The sequence below is a fragment of the Pleurodeles waltl genome, chromosome 9 (genome assembly GCF_031143425.1).
Source record: "Pleurodeles waltl isolate 20211129_DDA chromosome 9, aPleWal1.hap1.20221129, whole genome shotgun sequence".
Lineage (NCBI taxonomy): Eukaryota > Metazoa > Chordata > Amphibia > Caudata > Salamandridae > Pleurodeles > Pleurodeles waltl.
Genome location: NC_090448.1, coordinates 868,076,234 through 868,101,726, shown reverse-complemented (window position 1 = coordinate 868,101,726; position 25,493 = coordinate 868,076,234). Strand labels below are relative to the sequence as shown.

At 49.8% G+C, this 25,493-nt stretch overlaps 1 protein-coding gene across 1 annotated transcript in view; it reads left to right on the top strand.

The window, feature by feature from the left end:
- Positions 1 to 25,493, top strand: part of EML5 (EMAP like 5) — a 1,994,219-nt gene that overhangs the window by 1,342,948 nt on the left and 625,778 nt on the right. The window contains exon 25 of the mRNA XM_069208148.1: positions 6,363 to 6,539. Within this exon, the coding sequence (XP_069064249.1) occupies positions 6,363 to 6,539 (177 nt within the window). The remainder of the gene's footprint in view (positions 1 to 6,362; positions 6,540 to 25,493) is intronic.

The window sequence follows — 25,493 nt, the reverse complement described above, 5'->3', positions numbered from 1 at the left end:
TTTTTGGTGACAATTACTTCTGCCAGGAGAGTGAGTGAGCTGAAGGCTTTATCATCGAAACCGCCGTATCTCACAATATATCCTGATAAAGTTGTACTCAGAACTCATGCCTCTTTCCTCCCCAAGGTGGTGACCCCTTTCCATCTGGGTCAGAATATCACCCTGCCCACCTTCTTTGCGCCACCGAATCGCTCGGAGGAGGGGGAACGTCTGCATCAGCTGGACCCAAAAAGAGCATTGTCGTTCTACCTTGACTGCACAAAAGAGGTTCGGGTCGACGACCAACTCTTTGTGGCATTCGGTGCAAAGAAGAGTCAGGCAGTACAGAAACGGTCCATTTCACGCTGGGTCGTTCTCTGTATAAAGATTTGCTATGCTTTGGCCAAGAAGCAGCCTCCAGAGGATTTGAGGGCTCACTCTACCAGAGGAAAAGCTGCTACCACTACGTTAACTCATGGAGTGCCAGTGCTTGACATCTGCCAAGTGGCAACGTGGGCTTCCTCGCACACGTTTGCGAGACACCACTGCCTGGATAGCCAGGTGAGGAGGGAGGGACATTTTGCCCGCTCAGTCCTGTAGGACTTCCTGGTATGAAATATATCCTCAAGACCCACCACCAGGAGTTATAGCTTGGGTATCTATTCTAAGTTAAGGAATCTGCAGCCAGGAGTCTCTAACAGATAAACAAGTTACTTACCTTCGGTAACAAATTGGTATTTTGGGTATTTTTGCCTTTCTTAAGGGCATGTCTTTTTCTTTAAACAATCAAGTGAAAAATGACTCTGCGCTTCTGGAGTGGAAAGTTGTGGGAAAAGAACTGACGTACACGCACCGAAGTGGCGTCTATATAGACAACTGTGACATCACTACAGCTCCAATGACGCTGACGATGCCACGAGGAGCCGGATGGCGCATGCGGTTCCGAAAGACGCCAACCGATGGCACACGCAGGGTACTGCTCAGCAGAAAAATTCCAGATTCGAAGCTGACAATAGGGAATTCTAAGGTAAGGAATCTGCAGCTAGATAGAATCTCTACCAGATAATTTGTTACCAAAGGTAAGTAACTTGTTCGTTTGTGCGTTTTGCGTTTGGTTTGTATAGAAAGAATAAATCAAATGTTTCTAACTAAAACAAAGGTTTAACTTTTGGTTTTATCATTGAATGTCGACGTTTCTTTTTAAAAAAAAAAATGTTTTTTAAAACTGTAGAGTTTACTGTGGTCGTGGAGTATAACTAAGTGGTTTGTGGTCCACTAAAGTTGAGTAGTGTTTTAAAGTGTGTTATCATAGAGTGGACTAGAGTGGAATGTGGTACCCCAAATGGGCGTACCATACAGTGGAGTTTTGTACAATGCAGTGTGGTACGGTTGACTGGCTTATAGTGGAGTGGGGTAGAGTGGAATAGTGTAGAGTGAAGTGTTGTAGAATGGAGTGGCGTGGAATAGCGTACAGTGGAGTGGTGAAGAGTAGAGTGGCGTAGAGTGGAGTGTGGTACAGTGTAATAGTGTACAGTGGCATAACGTGAAGCGGAATAGCATAGAGTGTGGTGGCGAGAGTGGAATACATTGGAATAGCATAGAGTGCAGTGGCGTAGAGTGAAGTAGAATAGAGCGGAGTGGAGTGGCGTGGAGCGGCATAGAGTGCCACAGAGTTTAGTGGCATACAGTGGAGTGCCAAAGAGTGCAGTGGCATACAGTGGAGTGGCATAGAGTGGAATAACATAATTTGAGTGCAGTACAGTGGAACAGTTTAGAGTGGATTGGCATACAGTATAGGGGTGTACAGTGCAGTGTGTACGAGTGGATTAGCGTAGAATGGGATAGTGTGCAGTGGAGTGGTGTATGGTGGAGAGGCATATAGTGGAGTGTTGTAGAGTTGACTGGCATGGAGTGAAGTACAGTGAAGTGGTGTACAGTAGTACAGAGTAGAGCGGAGTGGAATAGTGTACACTGGAGTGGGGTAGGGTGGACTAGAGTGGAGTGGTGTCAAGTGAAATAGTGCACAGTGGAGTGGCATACACTAGACTAGCATGAAGTGAGGTACAGTGTAGAGGCATACAGTGTAGTGGCGTGGAGTGGAATATCATGCAGTATTGTAGAGTGGAGCGGGGTAGAATGTAGTGGGGTGGACTGTAGAGGCGTTCATTGTAATAGGGTACTATGTGCACGGTGCACAGAGGAGCGTTGTGGAGTGAGGTACAGTGTAGTAGTATGGAGTGGCATAGACTGGAGTAGTGTAGAGTGGAATGGCATAGGCTGGAGTGGCGTCCAGTGTTGTGGCATTGTGTGAAGTGTTGTAGAGTGGAATACCATAGAGTGTAGTGTTTTAGAGTGGAGCGGGTTACAGGGTAGTTAGGTAGAATGTAGTGGCGTGCAGTTGCGTAGCCTACATTGGAGTGATGTAGAGTGTGATAAAGTTGAACTATTCCTGGCGTACAGTGTGGTGCGTGTCATTGTACAGAAGAATAGGGTAGTGTGTCATAGGGTATAGCGGATTGACGTAGTGTAGAGTGACACTGAGTGGAATGGCATAGAGTATAGTGTCATACAGTGGAGTGTGGTAATTAAAACAGATGTGAAAGTTTAACGGATGTAGATGTAATGTGTCAGGAAAATATATTACTTGATGTAAAAGGTAATTTTTGGTAGTATGTGTGAACACTGCAAGTAGTTTTAAAGTTGTAATTTGTAAAATATTTAGTTATATAGTATGTTGCAGTACATATGCATGAAAAGGCAGTATTTGATTGGGTAATGAGCAGAGGCAGCACGCACAGGAGTCCCACGGGACAGGGACACAGGAGTCGCAAGAGTAGCCTACACAGCACTACAAAAAAGGATCCCACGCCGCCGGAGAATGACGCAGGAGGCTGTGCTTTGCAGGAAGGAGTGCTGGGGGATGGAGCTGCACGTAACGTGAAGATCCCTTGGAGGAGATGCCAACAAACCTTGGCAGCTGCTAAAGACGCAGTGCATGGGGGTTCCGTCCTGCGTGGGAAGGCAAAGGCTTACCTCCCCCAAAGTTGGATGGCTGGCAGAGAAGTCCAAGAGGACTACTCCAGACCACCACTCGTGATGCAGGATCCACAAAGCCAGTCGTTGCTTGCTGTATGTGCTTGCAGTTGCAGGGGAGAGACTCCTTCACTCCAAGGGAGATTCCTTCTTCCTTCTCGTGCAGGCTGAAGAGTTGCTGTCTTCTGATGATGCATTGTTGGGAAAATGTTGCAAAGCTGGCAGGAGTCGTGGAAACAAAGTTACAGAAGAGTCTTCTTTGTGGTTTGAGCATTGTCGGTTCCTGGAGGGTCCAGTCGCTGTACCAGTGGCTAGAAGTGGAAGCAGAGGTTGCAGAGGAGTCCTGCCGGAATCTTGCAAGCCGAGTCTGATGACCCACCGCAGAGGAAGTCCCTAAATAGCCCTGACAGGTGGATTGATCACCTAGCCAGGTGACCACATATCAGGAGGGGGCTCTGCTGTCACCTACCTGACCTGACCACTCAGATGCCCCCAGAGACCTCTGCCCACTTTGGATTAAAGATGGCAGAATTAAGGGACCCTCTGGAGGAGCTCTGGGCACCACCCCTGGGGTAGTTATGGCCAAGGGAGTGGTCACTCCTCTTTCCATTGTCTAGTATTGCGCCGGAGCAGGGACTGGGGTCCTTGAACCGGTGTAGACTGGTTTGTGCATGCCTTCAAAGCATGCCAGTGGCTTGAGGAGGCTACCCCTCTTAAGCCAAGTAATACCTATTTCCAAAAGGAAAAGTTGTTACCCACATCTCCCAAAGGAAATCCTTTGTTCTGCCTTCCTGAGCATGAGCTGATCAAGCAGCATGAGGGCAGAAACCTGTCTGAGGGGGGGCAGCAGCTTGGGCTGCCTGGAAAACCCCAGAAGGCTGGTAGGAGCAATGCTGGGGGTCCTCTAAGGAGCCCCCAGAGAGCATGGAACCATACTTCCAATACTGGCAACAGTATTGGGGTATGATTCCGACATGTTTGATACCGAACATGCCTAGGTTCGGAGTTCCCATTATGTAGCTGGATATAGGCAGTTTCCTATGTCCAGTACATGCATAAAATGTCACCCCCGCACTCACAAAGTCCAGGAAAATGGAACTGGAATGTGTGGGGGCACCTCTGCTAGTGCAGGGGTGCCCTCACACACAGGTACCTGCAACCTTCTCTATAGGCTAGGAGGGCCTACCATAGGGGTGACTTGCAGTGACCTGGTGTAGTGACCTGTAGTGAAAAGGTGCATGCACTTTTTCATGCAGGCTGCAATGGCAGGACTGCACTTACATTTTACATGGGCTCCCCCTGGGTGGCATAATACATGCTGCAACCCATGGGGATTCCCTGGTACCCCAATACCCTGGATACCTGGGTACCATACACTAGGGACTTACATGGGGTTACCAGAATGGCAAATATGGGGTGTATGTGGTTCAGGTATCCAAGTTTAAAGGGAGAGAGCATAATCACTGGTGTCCTGGTTAGCAGGATCCCAGTGAACACAGTCAAACACACTGACAACAGGCAGAGAATGGGGGTAACCATCCGAAGTAAGAGGATACTTTCCTACAATTGTCCTCTCAGACTTCTCACTTTGAAAACTGAATTCCTTGTGGACATTACATCTGCCCGCAGGGTGAGTGAGCTGCATACATTGTCATCTAAGCCGCCCTACATTTCCATCTACCTTAACAACATGGTGCTCCACACTACGGCCTCTTTTCTGTCAAAAGTGGTTATGCCCTTTCATGTAGGACAATCCATCACCTTGCCTACTTTTTATGCTTCCCCATGTCCTTCTGAAGATTAGGAGAGACTCCAGCGCATGGACTCAAAAAGAGCTTTGGCATTCTACCTTGATCATACAAAAGTGTTGGGGGTGGATGATCAACTCTTGGTCAATTATGTGGGTGCAAAGAAAGGGCGGGCAGTGCAGAAGTGGACTATCTCTAGATGAGTCGTACTCTGCATTTAGAACTGCTGCCCACTGGCCAAAAAACAACCCCTTGAGCCCTTGCATGCTCATTCTACTCAGCTACAGCTGCGACCATTGTGTTAGCACGCGGAGTTCAAGTCCTTGATATCTGTCGGGCAGCAACATGGGCTTCCTTGCACAGGTTCACTAAACACTATTCCCTGGACAGTCAGCGCTGTAGGGACAGGTACTTTGCCCATTCGATCTTGCAGGACTTTGAAGTGTGATCCTGGTTGGCAGGCCCTCTTCCAGGGATGGTATTGCTTGGGTATCTACTCACAGGTAAGGAATCTGCAACTGGAAGTCTTTATCAGATGAACAAGTTACTTAGCTTTGGTAATGCCTTATCTGGTAGAGACAGATTCTAGTTGCAGATTCCTTACCGATCCACCCATCCTTCCAACTCTGCTAACTGATTTCTAGAGAAAGGGACTGCCCTTTTAGGGCCTTAGTTTTTCACACACTAGTAGTAGGTGTTCTTCATGGCTCTGCGCTTCTGGCATGGAAAGTTGTGAAACAAACATGTCAGCGCACCGGGGTGATGCCTTTATAGGACCGACACCATCATATCCGGCACGTATGACCATGACGATGAACGCGGAGCCCATAAATGCCATCTAATGGCGCACAGGAGTACGCTAAGAAGATTCTACAGATTAAGCTGACGTCCGAGGAGAATTCACAAGTAAGGAATCTGCAACTAGAGTATGTCTCTACCAGATAAGGCATTACCAAAAGTAAGTAATGTGATCGTAAATTAACAATATTGAATCTAAAAACATTCTGTCTGTATAAATAGCAATTTTGTAGCTGCTCTGCAAGCATGTAACATTGGGCCCTGACTGCTGTTAGAATGTTTGGATTTTATTTACCTTTCTGAAAGAGAAATCTTATTAAACAAATGACAATTGTAATTCCATAAGTGTCTTATCTATAAGCACTGTTACGCTCAGAAACATATTAGTTTAAATCCCCAGTTCTTAGGAAATAGGGCATAATTAGGGTGGGACTAGGCATTGTGTCCGGATGTGGTTTGTATTTCATACAAATTATGTTACCAGCATGGAATAACATGTTTTGACTGGGACTATTTATTTTAAACCACTCCCGTTTGTGCACAAAAGAGCAGCATAGGTCAGCATAAAGTGAGGGCAAGAGGCTAGCCAACTCATCCAATTAGATAATAAGAGGAGACAGCAGCATCCTTGAGACGCTAAAAAATGTACATGGTAGGTAAAGTCTAGATCAGCATATACCCCTATATTGTAATGTAAATTTCACACCACACTCTAGGTGGATGGTTAATATTGAGGATACTTCCAGAACTGAAAAGAATGCTGTGTGTTATGAATGACAAGTTACTCAACATTTTTGTTTTTAGGTGGAAAAGATTGCATGGGCTTCATGGACCAGTGTGCTGGGCTCCTACTGTGAAGGTATCTGGCCAGTAATTGGAGAAGTGACTGATGTGTCAGCATCTTGCCTCACCAATGATAATAAAGTCTTGGCAACAGGAGATGATTTTGGTTTTGTGAAGCTGTTTCAATATCCTGTGAAAGTAAGTATATTTTTATCTTTTGATTTTGCTCATTTTGTGACCATATCTATCTATCCTGCTGGCATTTTAGAAGCACGGGCCTGGTTGAAATGTCAATTTAGGGCTTGCTATCCTTTACCATCTTTCAACAGCATGCCGCTAAAACATCCTACAGATGAAAGAATGGTGTCAAAAGCAAATCAAGTCTATCCATGCAGAAGGGCAGGTTCTCTTAGCAAGCCCATGAAAGTATAACAATGCAAGAATGTGTTCATGGTCCTCTGACTCCATAAGTAAACCGGTGGCCTCTCAGTGGATCTGACAAGAAAGGCTTCCACCGGCTCAGTGGAGAACTGAGAGGCAATAAGGAGTCCCATTCGCCATTTGAACTGTTCTGCTCACACAATGCCAGCTCAAAAGGAGGCTGCCACCTCCACTACTTCTACTTCCACCCCCACAAACATAATCATTTATTTCTAGTGTACTTGATTTTGGTTTTCTGCTACAAAGATCTCTGGTTGAAAGGACACTTCCTTTCACTGGCCACTCAACTAAGTGTGCTCTCTCTTTTCTCTGAGAACTTCAAGGGTTGTTGAATTGCTTGTGATTGGTCTGCCTTCCAGGCTTCCCAGCCTTTACATGAAGACATCCAATGAGGATCTTTTTTTAGTCAGATTTGTTGTCCATCCCTTAAATGTCTTCAGGTCTTACATGGTCAACATAAGATGTTTTAGAGTTGGCAAGATACTTGTTTTTCAAACCCCTTCTAGTGAAATGATAGTGCTGTCATAAATATTCATCCATTTCCATATCTGATAGAGATGTCTAGCTGCAGATTCCTTACCTTTCCCAGTTTCAAACAGGATCTGGAAACTTTTGCTTGAGCAATACCCCTGTGCATGCCGTCAGGTTGGCTCAGTTCGGTTCCACTTGGCATCAGCACAGGATGTGACGTTGCTGTCACCTACGTAGGTGCCACCCAGGCAAGCGGATGTCAGTTCTTTTCTTTCTGTGCCAGTTAGCGCAGATCCTGAGAGAGATACCCCTCTGTTGTTTTTTGACAGGCTTTTTTTGACATTTTGTCGAGTATTTTTTTTAAGTGTGTCGAGATGACATCTAGAAAGGTAGGATTCAAGCCGTGTAGTGCCTGTCGCCACCTTGTGTCAGTTACGGACCCTCCCCTTGTCTGTCTATAGAGTCTCGAGCACGACCACAACTCGAAGTTGTGTTTGGAATACCTGGCCATGGCACTGAAGGCTTTGAGGGAGCAATCCCTGAAGCTGCTTGCAGGCCAGCACTCAACGCCATCTGGTGTGTCTCCTCGGAGGTCATAGTCCCAGTCAAAGAGAAGGTTGCGGGACAACTCCAGGAGCCCCAAGTCCAGGGCTCTCAGGAAAGAGACACAAGAAGAAGTCTAAAAGGACTTTGACTTTGCCCCATCCTTCGACCGACGCAACGAGTTCAGAACGTTGGCTTTCCAGGCACGGTGCCTCCCACCATTTCCAGGAACCAGAGCGACCCCCACTCAGGTCATGATGTCATGTTTCCCGTTTTCTAGCAGGCAACCCCTCTGGTGCGCATTTGGACCCAGTGGAGTTGGAAGAGGCCCATCAGGTTCTGCACTGAATGCTTCGGACTCGGCTCTGATGGGGTCTCATGCATCTGGATCTTGACTGGCGTTGGACTTACCCAAGCGACCTTCTGAGAGCTTGGTAATCCAAGCCTCACTTTCCCACAGCGCATTTCCATTCACTCCCCTTGACAGGAAATCCAAGAGGCTGGACCCACTTGGAAGCTGTTATGTTCTTCCACCAGCTTGGCATTGAGGTCCGTGAACACCTCATGCTTATTGGGCTATTTCTCGCACACCTTATGGGATATGGTTGCACAAGTACTGCCACAGGACCCAGAGGAGGCCAAGGCCATCCTCTCCCAGGCAGTGAAAGACGTGAGGGATGCGTCAAAGTTGACCATTAGATGTGGCCTGGATATGACTGACTCACTGGGCAGAGTGGTTTTGTTGATGATGGCCTTACGGCACCACACCTGGCTGAGAACATCTGGCTTTTCGGGGGATGTCCTGGCAAACCCTATGGACATGCCCTTCAGTGGGACTTGCATCTTTTGCGAAAAGGAAGACTTGAGCTCTTCAATGTCTCTCAGCCCACAGCCAAGTCCTTGGGCGACCCCTTGTCCACCGCAGCTGTAAGGAAATGCCTCCTTGGCATGATTACCCCCTGTATTATTGCCTTTTGCTGACGCCAGTTATGATTGAAAGTGTGCTGGGACCCTGCTAACCAGGCCCCAGCACCAGTGTTCTTTCCCTAAACTGTATCTTTGCTTCCACAATTGTCACAGCCTTGGCACCCATATAAGTCCCTTGTAAATGGTACCTCTGGTACCAAGGGCCCTGATGCCAGGGAAGGTCTCTAAGGGCTGCAGCATGTATTATGCCACCCTGGGTACCCCACACTCAGCACATGCACACTGCCTTACAACTTGTGTGTGCTGGTGGGGAGAAAATGACTAAGTCAACATGGCACTCCCCTCAGAGTGCCATGCCAACCTCACACTGCCTGTGGCATAGGTGAGTCACCCCTCTAGCAGGCCTTACAGACCTAAGGCAGGGTGCACTGTACCACAGGTGAGTGCATATGTGCATGAGCACTATGCCCCTACAGTGTCTAAGCAAAACCTTAGACATTGTCAGTGCAGAGTATATGGTCTGGGAGTTTGTCAAACATTCCATAATGGCTACACTGAAATCTGGGAAGTTTGGTATCAAACTTCTCAGCACAATAAATGCACACTGATGCCAGTGTGGGATTTATTGTAAAATGCACCCAGAGGGAATATAGAGATGCCCCCTGAATACCAGTCTGACTCCTAGTGCTAGGCTGACCAGTTTCTGCCAGCCTGCCACAACCAGACGAGTTGCTGGCCACATGGAGAGAGTGCCTTTGTCACTCTGTGGCCAGAAACAAAACCTGTACTGGGTGGAGGTGCTTCTCACCTCCCCCTGCAGGAATTGTAACACCTGGTGGTGAGCCTCAAAGACTCATGCCTTTTGTTACAGCACCCCAGGGCATCCCAGCTAGTGGAGATGCCCGCCCCTCTGGCCACTGCCCCCACTTTTGGCAGCAAGGCTGGAGGAGATAATGAGAAAAACAAGGACGAGTCACCCACCAGTCAGGACAGCCCCTAAGGTGATTCCCCCAGTAGGATTAGGGATGTGCCCCCCTCCCCTCAGGGAGGAGGCACAAAGAGGGTGTAGCCACCCTCCAGGACAGTAGCCATTGGCTTCTGCCCTCCTAACCTAAACACACCCCTAAATTTAGTATTTAGGGGCACCCCAGAACCCAAGAAATCAGATTCCTGCAATCTGAAACAAGAAGAAGGACTGCTGACCCGAAAGCCCTGCATAAACGACGGAGACGACAATTGCTTTGGCCCCAGCCCTACCGGCCTGTCTCCAGACTCAAAGAAAACTGCACACCGATGCATCCGACAGGGACCAGCGACCTCTGAAGCCTCAGCGGACTGCCCTGAAATCCGAATGACCAAGAAACTCCAGAGAACAGCGGCACTGTTCACCTACAGCAACATTTTTACAACTTTCTAACAACTTTCAAAGAACTCACTCTTCCCGCCGGAAGCGTGAGACTTCACACTCTGCACCCGATGCCCCCGGCTCAAGCTCCAGAGAGCTAACACTGCAGGGAGGACTCCCAGGCGACTGAGATCTCGTGAGTAACCCGAGACGACCCCCCTGGAACCCCACAGCGACGCATGCAGAGAGAATCCAAAGGCTCCCCCTGACCGCGACTGCCTGTAACAAGGAACCCGACGCTTGGAGCAAGCACTGCACCTGCAGCCCCCAGGACTAGAAGGACCGAACTTCAGTGCAGGAGTGACCACCAGGCGACCCTCTGCCTAGCCCAGTCGGTGGCTGGCCCGAGAAGCCCCCCTGTGCCCTGCCTGTTGATTTCTATTCAAAACCTGACGCCTGCTTTGCACACTGAACCCAGCCGTCCCTGTGCCGCTGAGGGCGCGTCTTGTGTGCCTACTTGTGTCCCCCCCACTGCTCTACAAAACCCCCCTGGTCTGCCCTCCGAGGACGCGGGTACTTACCTGCTGGCAGTCTGGAAATGGAGCACCCCTGTTCTTCATAGGCGCCTATGTGTTTTAGGTCATCCTTTGACCTCTGCACCTGACCGGCTATGTGTTGCTGGTGCAGTGACTCTGGGGTTGCCTTGAACCCCCAACAGTGAGCTGCCTATGCCCAGGAACTTGAACTTGTAAGTGCCTTACTTACCTGAAAAACTAACCATTACTTACTCCGCCCCTCCCCCCCACCCCCCAGGAAATGTTGATTTTTGCACAGTGTCCACCTTTAAAATAGCTTATTGCCATTTTAACTAAAACTGTGTATGTTATTGCTCTAATTCAAAGTTCCTAACTTACCTGTTTGGAGTACTTTGCATTTTATTTTATTCAAATCTTGAACTTGTGGTTCTAAAATAAATTAAGAAAAGATATGTTTCTATATAAAAACTATTGGCCTAGAGTTATGTCTTTGAGTGTGTGTTCCTAATTTTTTGCCTGAGTGTGTACAGCAAATGCTTAACACTACCCTCTGATAAGCCTACTGCTCGGCCACACTACCACAAAATAGAGCATTAGAATTATCTAATTTTACCACTATCTTACTTTTGGACTCTTTGCACACTATCTCTCACTTTGGGTTAGTATTTACAGAGCCAACTTCCTACAGTCGACTTTCGCCCCTTTTGTGGCCACGGAAGGGGTGTACCACCTTACCAACCTTATGCCAACCATCGTCTGGTGCAAGCTATGCAAGGATGTGGGCGCGGTGTCTTTAGATCTAGAGGGTCTGGAAGCCATAAGTCGCCACCACCCAGCCCCGAGCAGCTGCAGCCTCCAAGCTTCCTAGTTTGATTCTGCAGGATCATGTTTGTCCAGTTGGGCAGAGAATTTAACATCATCTCCTCCACTGGCTGTCCATTACATTGGATGCTTAGGTTCTGCAGATCATTTGGAAGGGCTATGCCCTGCCTTTCCAATCCTTTTCTCCCTCAAAACGCGGTGTCTTCAGATCTAGAGTATCTGGAAGACCTAAGTCATCCACCACCCAGCCCCGGCAGCTGCAGCCTCCAAGCTCTCCTAGTTTGATTCTGCAGGACCATGGTTGTCCGGTTGGATGGAGAATTTAACATAATCTCTTTCGCTGGCAGTCCATTACCTCAGATGCTTAGGTTCTACAGATCATTCGGAAGGGCTATGCCCCACCTTTCCAATCATTCCCTCCCTCAAAACTGCCAACATTCGACCGGCTGGCAGAGGATCATTTGTCTCTGCTCCGAGAGGAAGTTATGGCTCTCTTGGCCAAGGAAGCCATAGAAAAGGTCCCGATATCAGAAGTAGGCAGTGGTTGTTATTCCCGCTACTTTCCAATACCCAAATTCCCTATTCTGTACCAATGGACCATCAACCCCTTCTTCAGCAAGGGGACTTTCAAGATGCTCACATTAGCTCAGGTCTTGTCTGCCTTAGACCAAGAATACTGGTTGGTAGCACTGAATCTTCAGGATGCGTATTTTCACATTTCAATCCTGCCTGCCCATAGGGGTTACCTGAGGGTTAAGTTAGGCCTCAAGAACTTTCAGTTCACTGTGCTCCCATTCGGCCCGACCAACAACCCTCAGGTTTTCATCAGGGTAATGGCGGTGGTCACAGCTCATCTGCACAGATTAGGAATGTGTCTTTCTATACCTCGATGACTGACTGTTAAAGGCAGGCTCACCCCAGGCTGTCGTCTTCCATCTCCAGACTAGAGCAAACCTTCTGCATTCGCAGGGGCTCACTATAAATGTTTCGAAGTCACACGTGACTCCCTGTCAGACACTCTCTTTCCATTGGTTTGATTTGATTTGATTTAGATTTGTAAAGCGCTTGAATGCTCTGATTCATCCTGGCACTGCAGCTATCATAGGTGGGAGTCGAACAGATGCAACTCTAAAGCTTTCCCAAGAGACAGTAGGTTTGAGCAGTTCTTTAACTCCAAGGGGAGAGAGTTCTGTAGATTTGCCATCCTCAACAGAAAGCTTCTGCCACCCCACGATACTATTTTGCTCTTTGGATCACTAAGCACTTTGTATCCGAAGATCTATGTTTTCTGCATGGAACATACCAGATAAATCTGTCCTGGAGCTAATCAGGACCAATGTTGTGCAGTGCCTTAAAAGCAATACAGAGGGCCTTAAACTCTATTCTCTTCTTCATTGGAAGCCAGTGAAGCTTAGTCAGGCCATGCAACACAGACTGAAATTTTGAAATTTCCAGCGGAAGTCGGGCAGATGTATTCTGTAGCATTTGGAGTTTGTGAATGAATTTTCTCCAGATGCCCATAAATAAGGCATTCCCGTAGTCCATAGTCCAGTCTGGACAAGACAAGAGTGGTGACCACCGTTTTCTGAAGGTCTGAGGGTATGAAAGGGCAAGTTTTTCTAATTATTCTTAAAGTGAAGAATACTGTTGACGCAAGGGCATTAACCTGATCTTCATAGTTAAGTTGATTGTCAAAGACAATCCCCATGTTCTTCACTTTCCAAACTGGCAGGAGAAGATTCCTCATGTACTTGGGCCACCAATTTGGTGATCAGAATGAAGTGTCTCTGCCCAGGAGAAGGATTTCAGTTTTCCTGGCATTAAGTTTTAGGCAATTTAGCTTCATCCAACTGTCAATTTGAGTCATACACCAGCTGAATCTTGAGGCTGTCTCATCTGGGTTGCTAGATATTGATACCACTATTTGTGTGTCGTCTGCATATGACACCGCTGAAAATCAAAAAAATTTAATGAGCTTAGCCAGTGGGGTGACATAAAGATTACGAGTAGGGCTCAATGAAGAGCCCTGAGGCACCCCACATAGCAAGCAGAACTGATCTTAGATGAAGCCACGTAACTCCACAACTTGGACTCTTATCTGACAGAAAAGATTTTATCAGACTGAGGCCCTCTGCCGAACCCGCCATTCGACCGAGAGGTGGCTGCTCACTGCCATTTTTGAGGCGGAGAGCAGGCATCATTCGTTCTGTCGATCGGCAGTGCAGGGGCTGTTCCCTCGCAGGCACCGCCATGCCAGCATGACTCCACCCTCCATACTATGAGCAGTAATATGGCTCGGCGGTGTCCTGCTGGCCTGGTGGTGGCAGAGAGGGAAGACCACCAGGACCCATCCCCTCCCGGACGTCCTCCTCGACGGAAGAGGTAAGTGGGTGTTCGAGGGGGGGCGGTCTGTGGTGTGTTTGGGTGTGTGTGTGTTTGGAGAGGGTGAAGAGAGTGCTGAATACATGCATGTCTGCGAGTGTATGTATGTGTGTGTATGTGCTCTTCTATTTGGGTGCCTGTATGGATGAATGCAAGTGAGTGGGTGTTTCTGAGTGCATGTATGCGTATGCTGAATGGGTGTGTATGTGAATCCATGCATGCGTAAAGGGGTGGGGTGCCAGTGAGTGTATGGAGGGGTGGCGGGGATGTGTGCCTGTGTGGTGACATTGTGTGTGTGTGTTGCGGTGACAGGAATGAAGATTCCTGTCGCCAGGTGCATGATGACCCCCAGGCTTTATGTGGCGGGCGACTGCCACGGAAAGCCTGGCGGTGTGCAACCTGGTAATGCAGATGGCGGCCTGAGGTCTGCTGCTGGATTGGAGGCGGTCACTGCCGGCCGCGGCGGTGTAACCGCACCAGCGGGCCAGGCAGAATTGTGGAGGTTTGGCTTCAGCCAAACCCCACAACTCGTAATACGGTGAGAACACCAGCGCGTAATGAGGGCCTTAGTGTGGAGTCACTTATTTCTAACCCCGTGAGACAGTCGATCAAAATGGTATCATTGACCATATCAAAGGGCGTCAGAAAATCTAACAAAATCAGTGCGGCCTTGCCTTCACCATCTAGGATAGACCTCAGCTCTTCCGAGGCAGCTATCGAAGCTGCCTCAGTACTACGGGCATTCCTAAACCCATATTGGGTGGAGCCCAGCACACCATGAGAATTAATAAATGCCATAAGTTCCCTGTTCAGAGCTTTCTCCAGTAGTTTGGCTGATAAAGGTAGCCTGGAAATGGGCCAATAGCTACTGGGCTTTTGTGGATCAAGACTTTTTTCATAAGAGCTGTTCTGGGCACAGTGCAGTTTCGGGCTTATCCTCCCGAGCAGCAAGTCCAGGATACTCAGGTTATGATACCGATATTTTGGCCTCTTTCCTGGGTTTTGACGAGCCTGACTCTGAAGATGTTGGGCCTCATGGCCTCCTGCACTCTGCTGGTAAATTGTGCCAGATGGCATAGGTGGGATCTGCAGTGGGACCTGAAGTTCCAGTGGGCACTGCATCCGGGAAAATCTCTGACATGGTCCAGATCTTAGAGGGAACTACAAAAGTCCTGCAGTGGTAGATTACGACCTGCGGTTGGGTCAAAGGCAGACTCCTCTCCCTTCCCCAACCAGACCTCACATAAGTGTGTCACTTCTGGGATGGGGACAGCCATCTGGGAGAGGTGGAGGTCAGAGCAGTCTGGTCTTTGGTGGAATCCGATCTCCACATCAAAGTGCTGGAGGTCTGGGCAATCCAACTAGCATTGAAAGCATATTTCCCTCTGTCAAGGGGAAGTTAGTGCAGGTGTTCATGGACAATACCACCGCCTTGTGGCACTAAAACCAGCAGGATTGGGGGGAGTCCTGGACCCTTAGTCAGGAGGCCCTGCGTCTCTGGACATGGCTGGAACTGCAGGGGAACCCTGGAGGTTCAACACCTGGCAGGTTCTCTGAACGTCAGAGAAGACAGACTCAGCCGTCAATGCGTAGCAGATCACAAGTGGTGTCTCCACTCGGAGGTGGCGCAAGAACTCTTTCAGTGGGGAGATTTTTGGTGTAGGAGAGTGCCACTGTTGGCATGGTTACCCACACCTTTTGCCTAGTGTTGATGGCAACTTTAATTGAAAGTGTGCTGGGATCCTGCTAATCAGTGCCATGCCCACAAACCACTGTCTTGGAACAGGTAAGTCACCCTTTGAGCAGGCCTTAAAAGGCATCCCGAGGAACCTCCTAGATAATACTAACTCTCTCTTTTGTGGTAGTGTGGTGGAGCAGTTAGGCTTGTCAGAGGGTAGTGCAAAGCATTTGTTGTACACACACAGACAACAGAAGAAGCATGCACTCAATAACTTAATTCCAGACCAATGGTTTTTATATAGCGAACAGAAACAGTTCCTGGGGGGGAGAAATTTTATTTCAATTTGCTGGTAAGTACAACACTTACAGTTTCAGGCTCTGGGTTTTAGGAAGTACACCGGTTGGGGTTCCAGTTAACCCCAAACACCCACCACCAGCAACAAGGGGCCGTCCTCTGGAGCTCAGCAGAGGTCACTGGGCCCGCTGGATGCATCTCTGTTCTTTTGCAGGTTCTTTGAAGCAGGAGATAGGCCCCTAGGGCTGGGGCCAAAGCAGTTGTCATCTTCTTTCTTCTTTGCTGGGGGTTTCAGCTAAGCAGTCCTTCTTCTTCTTGTAGGTCACCAGGAATCTGATGATTTGGGTTCAGGGAGGCCCTTAAATCCTAGATGTAGGGGTGTTTTAGGGGTCAGAGGGCAGTAGCCAATGGCTACTTTCCCTGAGGGCGGCGCACCCTCCTTGTGCCCACTCCCTTTGGGAAGGCGGGCACAACCATAATCCTATTGGTCCCTGTCCTCCAAACCAAGAAGGAGGATTCTGCAGTGAGTGGGTCTCCTCAGCTCTGGACACCTTAGGGGTGGTCCTGGCTGGAGTGGTCACTCCTCCCTGTTTTCCCTAATTTTCCCGCCGGACTTGCTGCTAAAAGTGGGGCTCTGTCTGGGGGGGGCAGGCAACTCCACCAGCTGGAGTGCTCTGGGGGTCTGAAATTCGAGGCTTGAGCGTTTGAGGCTGACCGCTAGGTGTTACAGTTCCTGTAGGGAGGAGGTGTGAAGCAGCTCCACCCAGGACAGGCTTTGTTTCTGACCATAAAGTGCACAAAGGCACTCACCCCATGTGGTCACAAACTTGTCTGAAAGTAGCAGCCTGGAATAGACCGGCCAGTCCTACACTAGCAGTTTTGCTAACATACAGGGGGCATCTCCAAGATGCCCTCTGTGTGTATTTTTCAATGAATCCCACACTGGCATCAGTGTGGGTTTATTGTGCTGAGAAGTTTGATACCAAACTTCCCAGTATTCAGTGAAGCCATTTTGGAGCAGTGGAGTTCATAATGACAAACTCCCAGACAATATACTCAGTATGGCTACACTACACTTACAGTGTCTAAGAATGGACTTAGACACTATAGGAACATATTGGTCATGCAGCTATGCCCTCACCTGTGGTATAGTGCACCCAGCCTTAGGGCTGTAAGGCCTGCTAGAGGGGTGACTTACCTGTACCACAGATAGTGGTTTGTGGGCATGGCACCCTGAGAGGAGTGCCATGTCGACTTTGTTTTTTTTCTCCCCACCACCACACGCAGGCTGCATAGGCAGTGTACATGCGCTTGGTGAGGGGTCCTCATACATGCTGCAGCCCATGCAAACCTTCCCTGGCCACAGGGCCCTTGGTACCATGGGTACCTTTTACAAGGGACTTAACTGTGTGCCAGGGTTATGCCAATTGTGGAAACAAAGTTACAGTTTTGGGGAAATAACACTGGTGCCGGGGCTTGGTTAGCAGGATCCCTGCACACTTTCAATCAAAGTTTGCACCAACACTAGACAAAAAGTGGAGGGATAGCCAGGCCAACAGTGGCACTTTCCTACAGGTGGTGACCCCATTTTATTTGGGAGAGACTATCCTCTTGCCTACCTTCTTTGCTCCCCTACATCCCTCTAAGAAAGAGGAGCAACTCCACCAGTTGGGCCCAAAAAGAGCGTTGTCGTTCTACCTTGACAGCACAAAAAAGTTCCAGGTGGATGATCAACTCTTTGTGGGATATGTAGGAGAAAAGAAAGGTCAGGCAGTACAGAATCAAGCCATTTCACACTGGGTTGTTCTCTGTATAAAAATCTGCTACGCTATGGCAAAAAAGCAGACTCCTTTGGGCTTACGAGCCCATTCCACCAGAGAAAAAGCTGCGACCACGCATGAGCTTGTCCAGTCCTGGACAGATGTCAGTCAGCATTGTGGGCATCCCTGCACTCATTTTCCAAACACTACTTCCTGGACAGTCAGGCCTGCAGGGATGGGTATTTTGCCTGTGCAGTCCTACAGGACTTTCTACTTTAGATAATGTGTACGCAGCCCACCATCAGGAGGAGATGGCTTGTGTATCTATTGAAAGGTAAGGAATTTGCAGCTAGACGTTTCTATCAGATGAACAACTTACTTACCTTCTGTAACGCATTATCTGGTAGAGACTCTAGCTGCAGATTCCTTACTCCCACCCATGCCTCCCCACTCTGTGGACTCATTTGCTAGGGTCAGGGTAATCCCTTTTCAGAACCCTATATTGGACACACATTTGTCAGTGCTTTTCATGGCTCTGCGCTCCTGGCATGGAAAGTCATAAATAAAAGTAACTGACTTCTGTGCGCCTGGGTGGTGCCTATATAGGTGACTTCAATGTCACTTTCGGCGCTAACCACACAGACTATACCATGTGGAACCAAAGCGTCGCCGCTGGGCTATTGCTCAAGCAGAAGTTTCCAGATCCAGTCTAACGCCTTGGAAATTCAAAGATGAGGAAGCTGCAGCTAGATATAGGGGGTTATTATGAGCTCCGCCAGCCGAACTCATTGCAGCCATTTGATCGCCAGTGCGGCGAACTCCCCGCCGGCCCTATTTTGAGTTTCGCGCTGGGCCGGCCCAGCGGTAAACAGGGCCTTTACATTGACGCCGGCTGCTAATGGAGCCGGCGCCAATGTGTCGGTGAGGCGGGTGCAGCAGCACCCATCATGCATTTCACTGCCCGTAATTCGGGCAGCAAAATGCGCTATGGAGCTGTGCATGTTGGTCCCCAAGTCCTCCATTCCACCAGCCTCTCCATGGCGGTGTTAACTGCCATGGAAAGGCAGGAGGAATGGGACTCATAATCCCCAGGGCAGCACTACTTGCAGCGCTGCCCTGGCGGATTTCAAACGCTGAGACCGCCAGGCTGCCTGATGGCGGCAGCCTGGCGGTGGTGTCGTTTGGACATGGTCATAATATGGTAGGCCGACCACCACTACCGCGGCAGTCCGCCGGCCACCGTGAGTCTGGTAGTCCATGGACCGCCAGAGTCATAATGAGAGCCATAGTCTTTACCAGATAATGCATTACCAAAGATAAGTAATTTGTTCTTTATTACTCATGCTCATTGATGATTAGTCAGGCTCCTGCATTGCACTGGTCTCCACATTAACAAGCTATGCTACTACAGTCCCATTGGTCCCCAGCACACGTAATTCACCTCGTTTAACTGAGATCTCCTCCCCTTAGAGTTCGTCATATTGTTGCCCTTGTATTCCAAACTACCATGTGGCTGTCTCCCTATAGTGAGTTGATTATTCTCTTTTACTGCCTGCCTTCCGATACAGTCATCAAAGCCCTTGGTTATTGCTGTCACCCCCTTGCCACTATCCAAATCAGGGGTGGGTGCTGAGCTCCGCTCCGCTGGCGAAGCTAACTGAGTTTCTGGCAGAGCGCGGAGTTCGACCAAAAACTCAGCTAGCCTGGCAGCAGAGCAGAGCTCACCACGTACACACTGCAGCCCAGTTATTGGCCACACAGGCAAAGTGCAGACAATCTACACTTGTAGTCTGTGGGCCATAACTGGGCTGCGATAAGCACTTGGCCTGATGTCGGCGGTAGGAAGCAGCTCAGGTTGGCACCAGCTCCCGATCCAGTCCTTCCTCTTCCAGCAGCCTGGGAGAAGGTGTTAGAGGGAAGCAGAGAGCCACGCTGCTGGCAACGAGGACCCTAGGAGGACTCAGGTAAGTCCTCGTTTTTTGTTTTTTTTGTTCTGTGCTCACTGGTGCACAAGAGGCCTGAAACTGCAACTTTTGCTGCCTACGACCCTGGCTTGAATTCAGGCCAGGGCCTTAGGCAGCAAAAGCTGCCGTTTCAGGCCTCTTGTGCACATGCCTGCCCAGGCCGTCGGGAAGCGTCATTTGGATCCATGTGCGTCATCATGGCTTGGTCAGCATCGTTGGAGCCGTCTTTGACGTCACAGTCGCCTATAAAGGCACCACCCTTTGCATACATCAGTTCTTTTCCTTCCGCGCCGGTTAAGCGCAGCTCTCGGATTTACCCTTTCCTTTTTCAGCAAGCCTTTTTTCAACCGTTTTGTCAACAATTTTTTCATGTCTGTGCAAGGATGTCACCTAGAAAGACAGAGTTTAAGGCGTGTGGCACCTGCCATCACGCCATGTCAGTGAAAGACCCCCACCAGGTATGTTTCTGGTGCCTTAACAGAGACCACGACGCAAAGTCGTGATCTGACTGCCAGGCCATGGCCCCGATGGCTTTGAGAGAGCAGTCTCTAAAGTTCTTGGCGGCCTGGCAGTCGACGTCAGTTGGCCCGTGTAAGGAAATGCCTCCTTGGCATGGTTATCCCCTGACTTTTTGCCTTTGCTGATGCTAAGTTATGATTGAAAGCGTGCTGGGACCCTGCTAACCAGGCCCCAGCACCAGTGTTCTTTCCCTAAACTGTACCTTTGCTTCCACAATTGGCGCAGCCCTGGCACTCAGATAATTCCCTTGTAACTGGTACCCCTGGTACCAAGGGCCCTGATGCCAGGGAAGGTCTCCAAGGGCTGCAGCATGTCTTACCCCTCACTCAGTATATGCACACTGCCTCACAGCTTGTGTATCCTGGTTCGGAGAAAATGACTAAGTCGACATGGCAGTCCCCTCAGAATGCCATGCCAACCTTACACTGCCTGTGGCATTGGTAAGTCACCCCTCTAGCAGGCCTTACAATCCTAAGGCAGGGTGCACTATACCACAGGTGAAGGCATATGTGCATGAGCACTACGCCCCTACATGTCTAAGCAAAACCTTAGACATTTTAAGTGGAGGGTAGCCATAAGAGTTTATGGTCTAGGAGCTTGTCAAACACGAACTCCACAGTTCCATAATGGCTACACTGAAATCTGGGAAGTTTGGTATCACACTTCTCAGCACAATAAATGCACACTGATGCCAGTGTGGGATTTATTGTAACAGGCACCCAGAGGGCATCTTAGAGATGCCCCCTGAATACCAATCCGACTTCTAGTGTGGGGCTGACCAGTTTCTGCCAGTCTGCCACAACCAAGCAAGTTGCTGGCCACATGGGGAGAGTGTCTTTGTCACTCTGTGGCCAGGAACAAAGCCTGTACTGGGTGGAGGTGCTTCACATCTCCCTTGCAGGAACTGTAACACCTGGCGGTGAGCCTCAGAGGCTCACCCGTTTTGTTACAGCGCCACAGGGCATCCCAGCTAGTGGAGATGCCCGCCCCTCTGGCCATTGCCCCCACTTTTGGCGGCAAGGCTGGAGGAGATCATTGGAAAAACAAGGAGGAGTCACCCACCAGTCAGGACAGCCCCTAAGGTGCCCTCAGCTGAGGTGACCCCTGCGTTTAGAAATCCTCCATCTTAGTTTTGGAGGATTCCCCCAATAGGATTAGGGATGTGCCCCCCTCCCCACAGGGAGGAGGCACAAAGAGGGTGTAGCCACCCTCCTGGACAGTAGCCATTGGCTACTGCCCTCCCAGAACTAAACACACCCCTAAATTTAGTATTTACGGGCACCCCAGAACCCAGGAAATCAGATTCCTGCAACCTGAACTAAAGAAGAAGGACTGCTGACCTACAAGCCTGCAGAGATGACGGAAGACGACAACTGCTTTGGCCCCAGCCCTACCGGCCTGTCTCCTGACTCAAAAACCTGCAACCAGCTACGCATCCAACAGGGACCAGTGACCTCTGAAGCCTCAGAGGACTGCCCTGACTCCCAGGACCAAGAAACTCCCGTGAGCAGTGGCTCTGCTCAACAACTTGCAACTTTTCTACAACTTCAAAGACCTCACTCTTCCCGCCGGAAGTGTGAGAATTCACACTTTGCACCCGACGCCCTGAGCTCGAGATCCCGAGAACCAACACCACAGAGAGGACTCCCCGGCGACTGAGACCCTGTGAGTTGCCCGAGACGACTCCCATGGACCCCCACAGCGACACCTGCAGAGAGAATCCAGAGGCTCCCCCTGACCGCGACTGCCTGTAACAAGGGACCCGACGCCTGGACCAAGCACTGCACCCGCAGCCCCCAGGACCTGAAGGAACCAAACCTCAATGCAGGAGTGACCCCCAGGTGACCCTCTGCCTAGCCCAGGTGGTGGCTGGCCCAAGAAGCCCCCCCGTGCCTGCCTGCACCGCTAGAGTGACCCCCGGGTTCCTCCATTGTTTCCTATACAAAATCCGATGCCTGCACCCGGCCGCCCCTGTGCCGCTGAGGGTGTGTTTTGTGTGCTACTTGTGTCCCCCCCCCCACCCCCCCCGCAGTGCTCAACAAAACCCCCCTGATCTGCCCCCCCAAGGACGCGGGTACTTACCTGCTGGCAGACTGGAACCGGAGCACCCCTGTTCTCCATAGGTGCCTATGTGTTTTGGGCACCTCTTTGACCTCTGCACCTGACCGGCCCTGAGCTGCTGGTGTGGTAACTTTGGGGTTGCCTTGAACCCCCAACGGTGGGCTGCCTATGCCCAGGAACTGAGACTTGTAAGTGTCTTACTTACCTCACAATCTAACCAGTACTTACCTCCCCCAGGAACTGTTGATTTTTGCACTGTCTACTTTTAAAATAGCTTATTGCCATTTTAACAAGAACTATATTTGTTATTGCTCTAATTCCTCTAATTCTGAGTACCTGTGTGGAGTACCTTGCATTTTATGTATTTACTTCAAATCTTGAACTTGTGGTTCTAAAAGTAAATTAAGAAAAGATAATTTTCCATATAAAAACTATTGGCCTGGAATTGTCTTTGAGTGTGTGTTCCTCATTTATTGCCTGTGTGTGTACAACAAATGCTTAACACTACCCTCTGGTAAGCCTACTGCTCGACCACACTACCACAAAATAGAGCATTATAATTATCTAATTTTGCCACTATCTTACCTCTAAGGGGAACCCTCGGTCTCTGTGCACACTATCTCTTACTTTGAGATTGTATATACAGAGCCAACTTCCTACAGCCCGACTCCTAGGAGGTCACGGTACCGCTCGAGGAGGAGGTCTCAGGACTGCTCCAGGAGTCCCAAGTCCTCTTCTTCGCACTCAAGGTCCTTGGGGCACTCGTGGAAGGGGCACAAGAAGAAGTGCATGCGGACTTCGGCTTCTCTACTCCTGTCAGCCGACGAGGCATCACAAGAATGTTGACGTTCTTAGCACGGTTCTGCGGAGCCGAAGCCAGGGCCGATTTCGGGTCTCCTCCCCTATCTGGGCGCTCGAGCGACCCCTGCTCAAATTAAAGACTTCTACAAAGTCATGGGCCTCGTTTTTGAGCGGGCTGCCCCCACAGGTGGGTTTTCGGACCTTGCAGGGACAGCAGGGGACCCATCAGGTTCGAGGGCGGCGGCTTCGGCCTCAGCACCGTTGGGGACCCCGGAATACGATATTGGATTTGGACTAGTGCCCATTCCACACAGTCGGCCTCCTCCGGCACGGGGTCCGACGTCGACACTCTTCCCCCCCCCCCCCCCCCTTATACAAAGGTGATTCCGATGGTACTTCTCCAGATGCTGGTATGCTCTCACCTCTGTCTCTGGCTATGGAGGAGAGAGCGTCTTATGCCATCGTGGTAAGTAGGGCAGCTGAGGTCTTGGACCTGGACTTGCTTACGGTGCCGGTCAGAACTAACATCCTGACAGAGGGGCTTCAGCCGGAGGTTGCTACATCGGAGCCGATGTTACCCTTTAATGAGGCCCTTACTGATGTCTTGCTGGTGGGGACGTGGTCCAAACCCAGTACAGGGGCTCCTGTAACTAGGGCAATTGGCTGCCACCATTGACCAGCTCCTACTGACCCTCTTCTAACACCCCACCACGGAGAGCTTGGTGGTCCAAGCCTCCACATCGCATGATGCCTTCCCTTCCGCTCCTCCGGGTAGGGAATCCAAGAGGCTTGACCAACTTGAGAAGAAGATGTTTTCTTTCTCCAGCCTGGCATTGAGGTCTGTAAAGACCTCATGCCTATTGGGCCATTTTTCCCATACTTTATGGGATACGGTGGCACAGGTGCTGCCCAGGTCCCGGAGACCGTATGGGACACTCTCACTCAGGCTGTTAAGGGTGGGAGAGATTCAACCAAGTTTACAATTCAGTGTGATTTGGACATGATCGACTCGCTGGGCAGGGCAAAATCATTGACAGAGGCCCTTCGTCGCCACGCCTGGCTTCGTACCACTGGATTTTTGGGGGATGTCCAAGCAAATCTGATGGACATGCCCTTCGATGACTCACACCTGTAGGAAGTTGGCTCTGTATATACTATCTCAAAGTGAGAGATAGTGTGCACAGAGTCCAAGGGTTCCGCTTAGAGGTTGATAGTGGCAAAATTAGTTAATACTAATGCTCTATTTTGTGGTAGTATGGTCAAGCAGTAGGCTTATCAGAGGGTAGTGTTTAGCATTTGTTGTACACACGCAGACAGTAAATGAGAAACACACACTCAAAGACTTAACTCCAGGCCAATAGGTTTTATATAGAAAAATGTATTTTCTTAATATATTTTAGAACCACAAGATTCAAGATTTTAGGTAAGTCCATAAAATGCAAGGTACTTCACACAGGTAAGTATAGAACTTTGATCTAAAACAGTAGTACACACAGTTCTGTTTAAAATGGCAATAAGGTATTTTAAAAGTGGATACAGTGCAAAAATCAACAGTTCCTGGGGGAGGTAAGTTTGGTTAGTTTTCTCAGGTAAGTAAATCACTTACACAGTAAGTCTCCTGGGCGTAGGCAGCCCACCGTTGGGGGTTCAAGGCAACCCCAAAGCCACAGCACCAGCAACATGGGGCCGGTCAGGTGCAGAGGTCAAAGGAGGGCCTAAAACACGTAGGCGCCTATGAAGAACAGGGGTGCTCTGGTTCCAGTCTGCTAGCAGGTAAGTACCTGCGTCCTCGGGGAACAAACCAGGGGGGTTTTGTAGAGCACTTTGGGAGGGACACACGGGCACACAAAACACACCCTCAGCGGTACGGGGGCAACCGGGTGCAGTGTGCAAAGTAGGCGTCGGGTTTGCTATAGAAAGCAATGGAGGGACCCGGGAGTCACTTAGGCGATGCAGGCAGGGCACAGGTGGGCTGCTCGGGCCAGCCACTGACTGGGCTAGGATGAGGGCCACCTGCTGGTCACTCCTGCACTGGTAGGTCCAGGAGGTCCTCTCGGTCTTGGGGGCTGCGGGTGTAGTGCTTGGTCCAGGGGTCAGTTCCTTTTTTACCAGGCAGTCGCGGTCAGGGGGAGCCTCTGCAGGCGTCGCTGCGGGGCTGCAGGGAGGTCGACTCAGGGTGTCCATGTCATCTTAGTCGCCTAGGAGTCCTCTCTGCGGTGTTGGTTCTCCTGAACTCGAGCCGGGGGCGTCGGGCACAGTGTGTGAAGTCTCAAGCTTCCGGCGGGAAGAGCGAGTTCTTTAAAAGTTGTTTCTTTGTTGCAAAGTTGTTGCAGGTTCTGAACAGTGCCGCTGTTCTCGGGAGCTTCTCGGTCCTTTAGGTGCAGGGCAGTCCTCTGAGTCCTCAGAGGTCACTGGTCCCCCTGGATGCATCGCTTTGCAGGTTCTTTAAGTCTGGAGACAGGCCGGTAGGGGTGGGGCCAAGTCAGTTGGTGTCTCCATCGTCTCTGTGAGGCTTTCAGGTCAGCAGTCCTCCTTCTTTCTTCAGGTTGCAGGAATCTGATTTCCTAGGTTCAGGGTCGCCCTAAATACTGAATTTAGGGGTGTG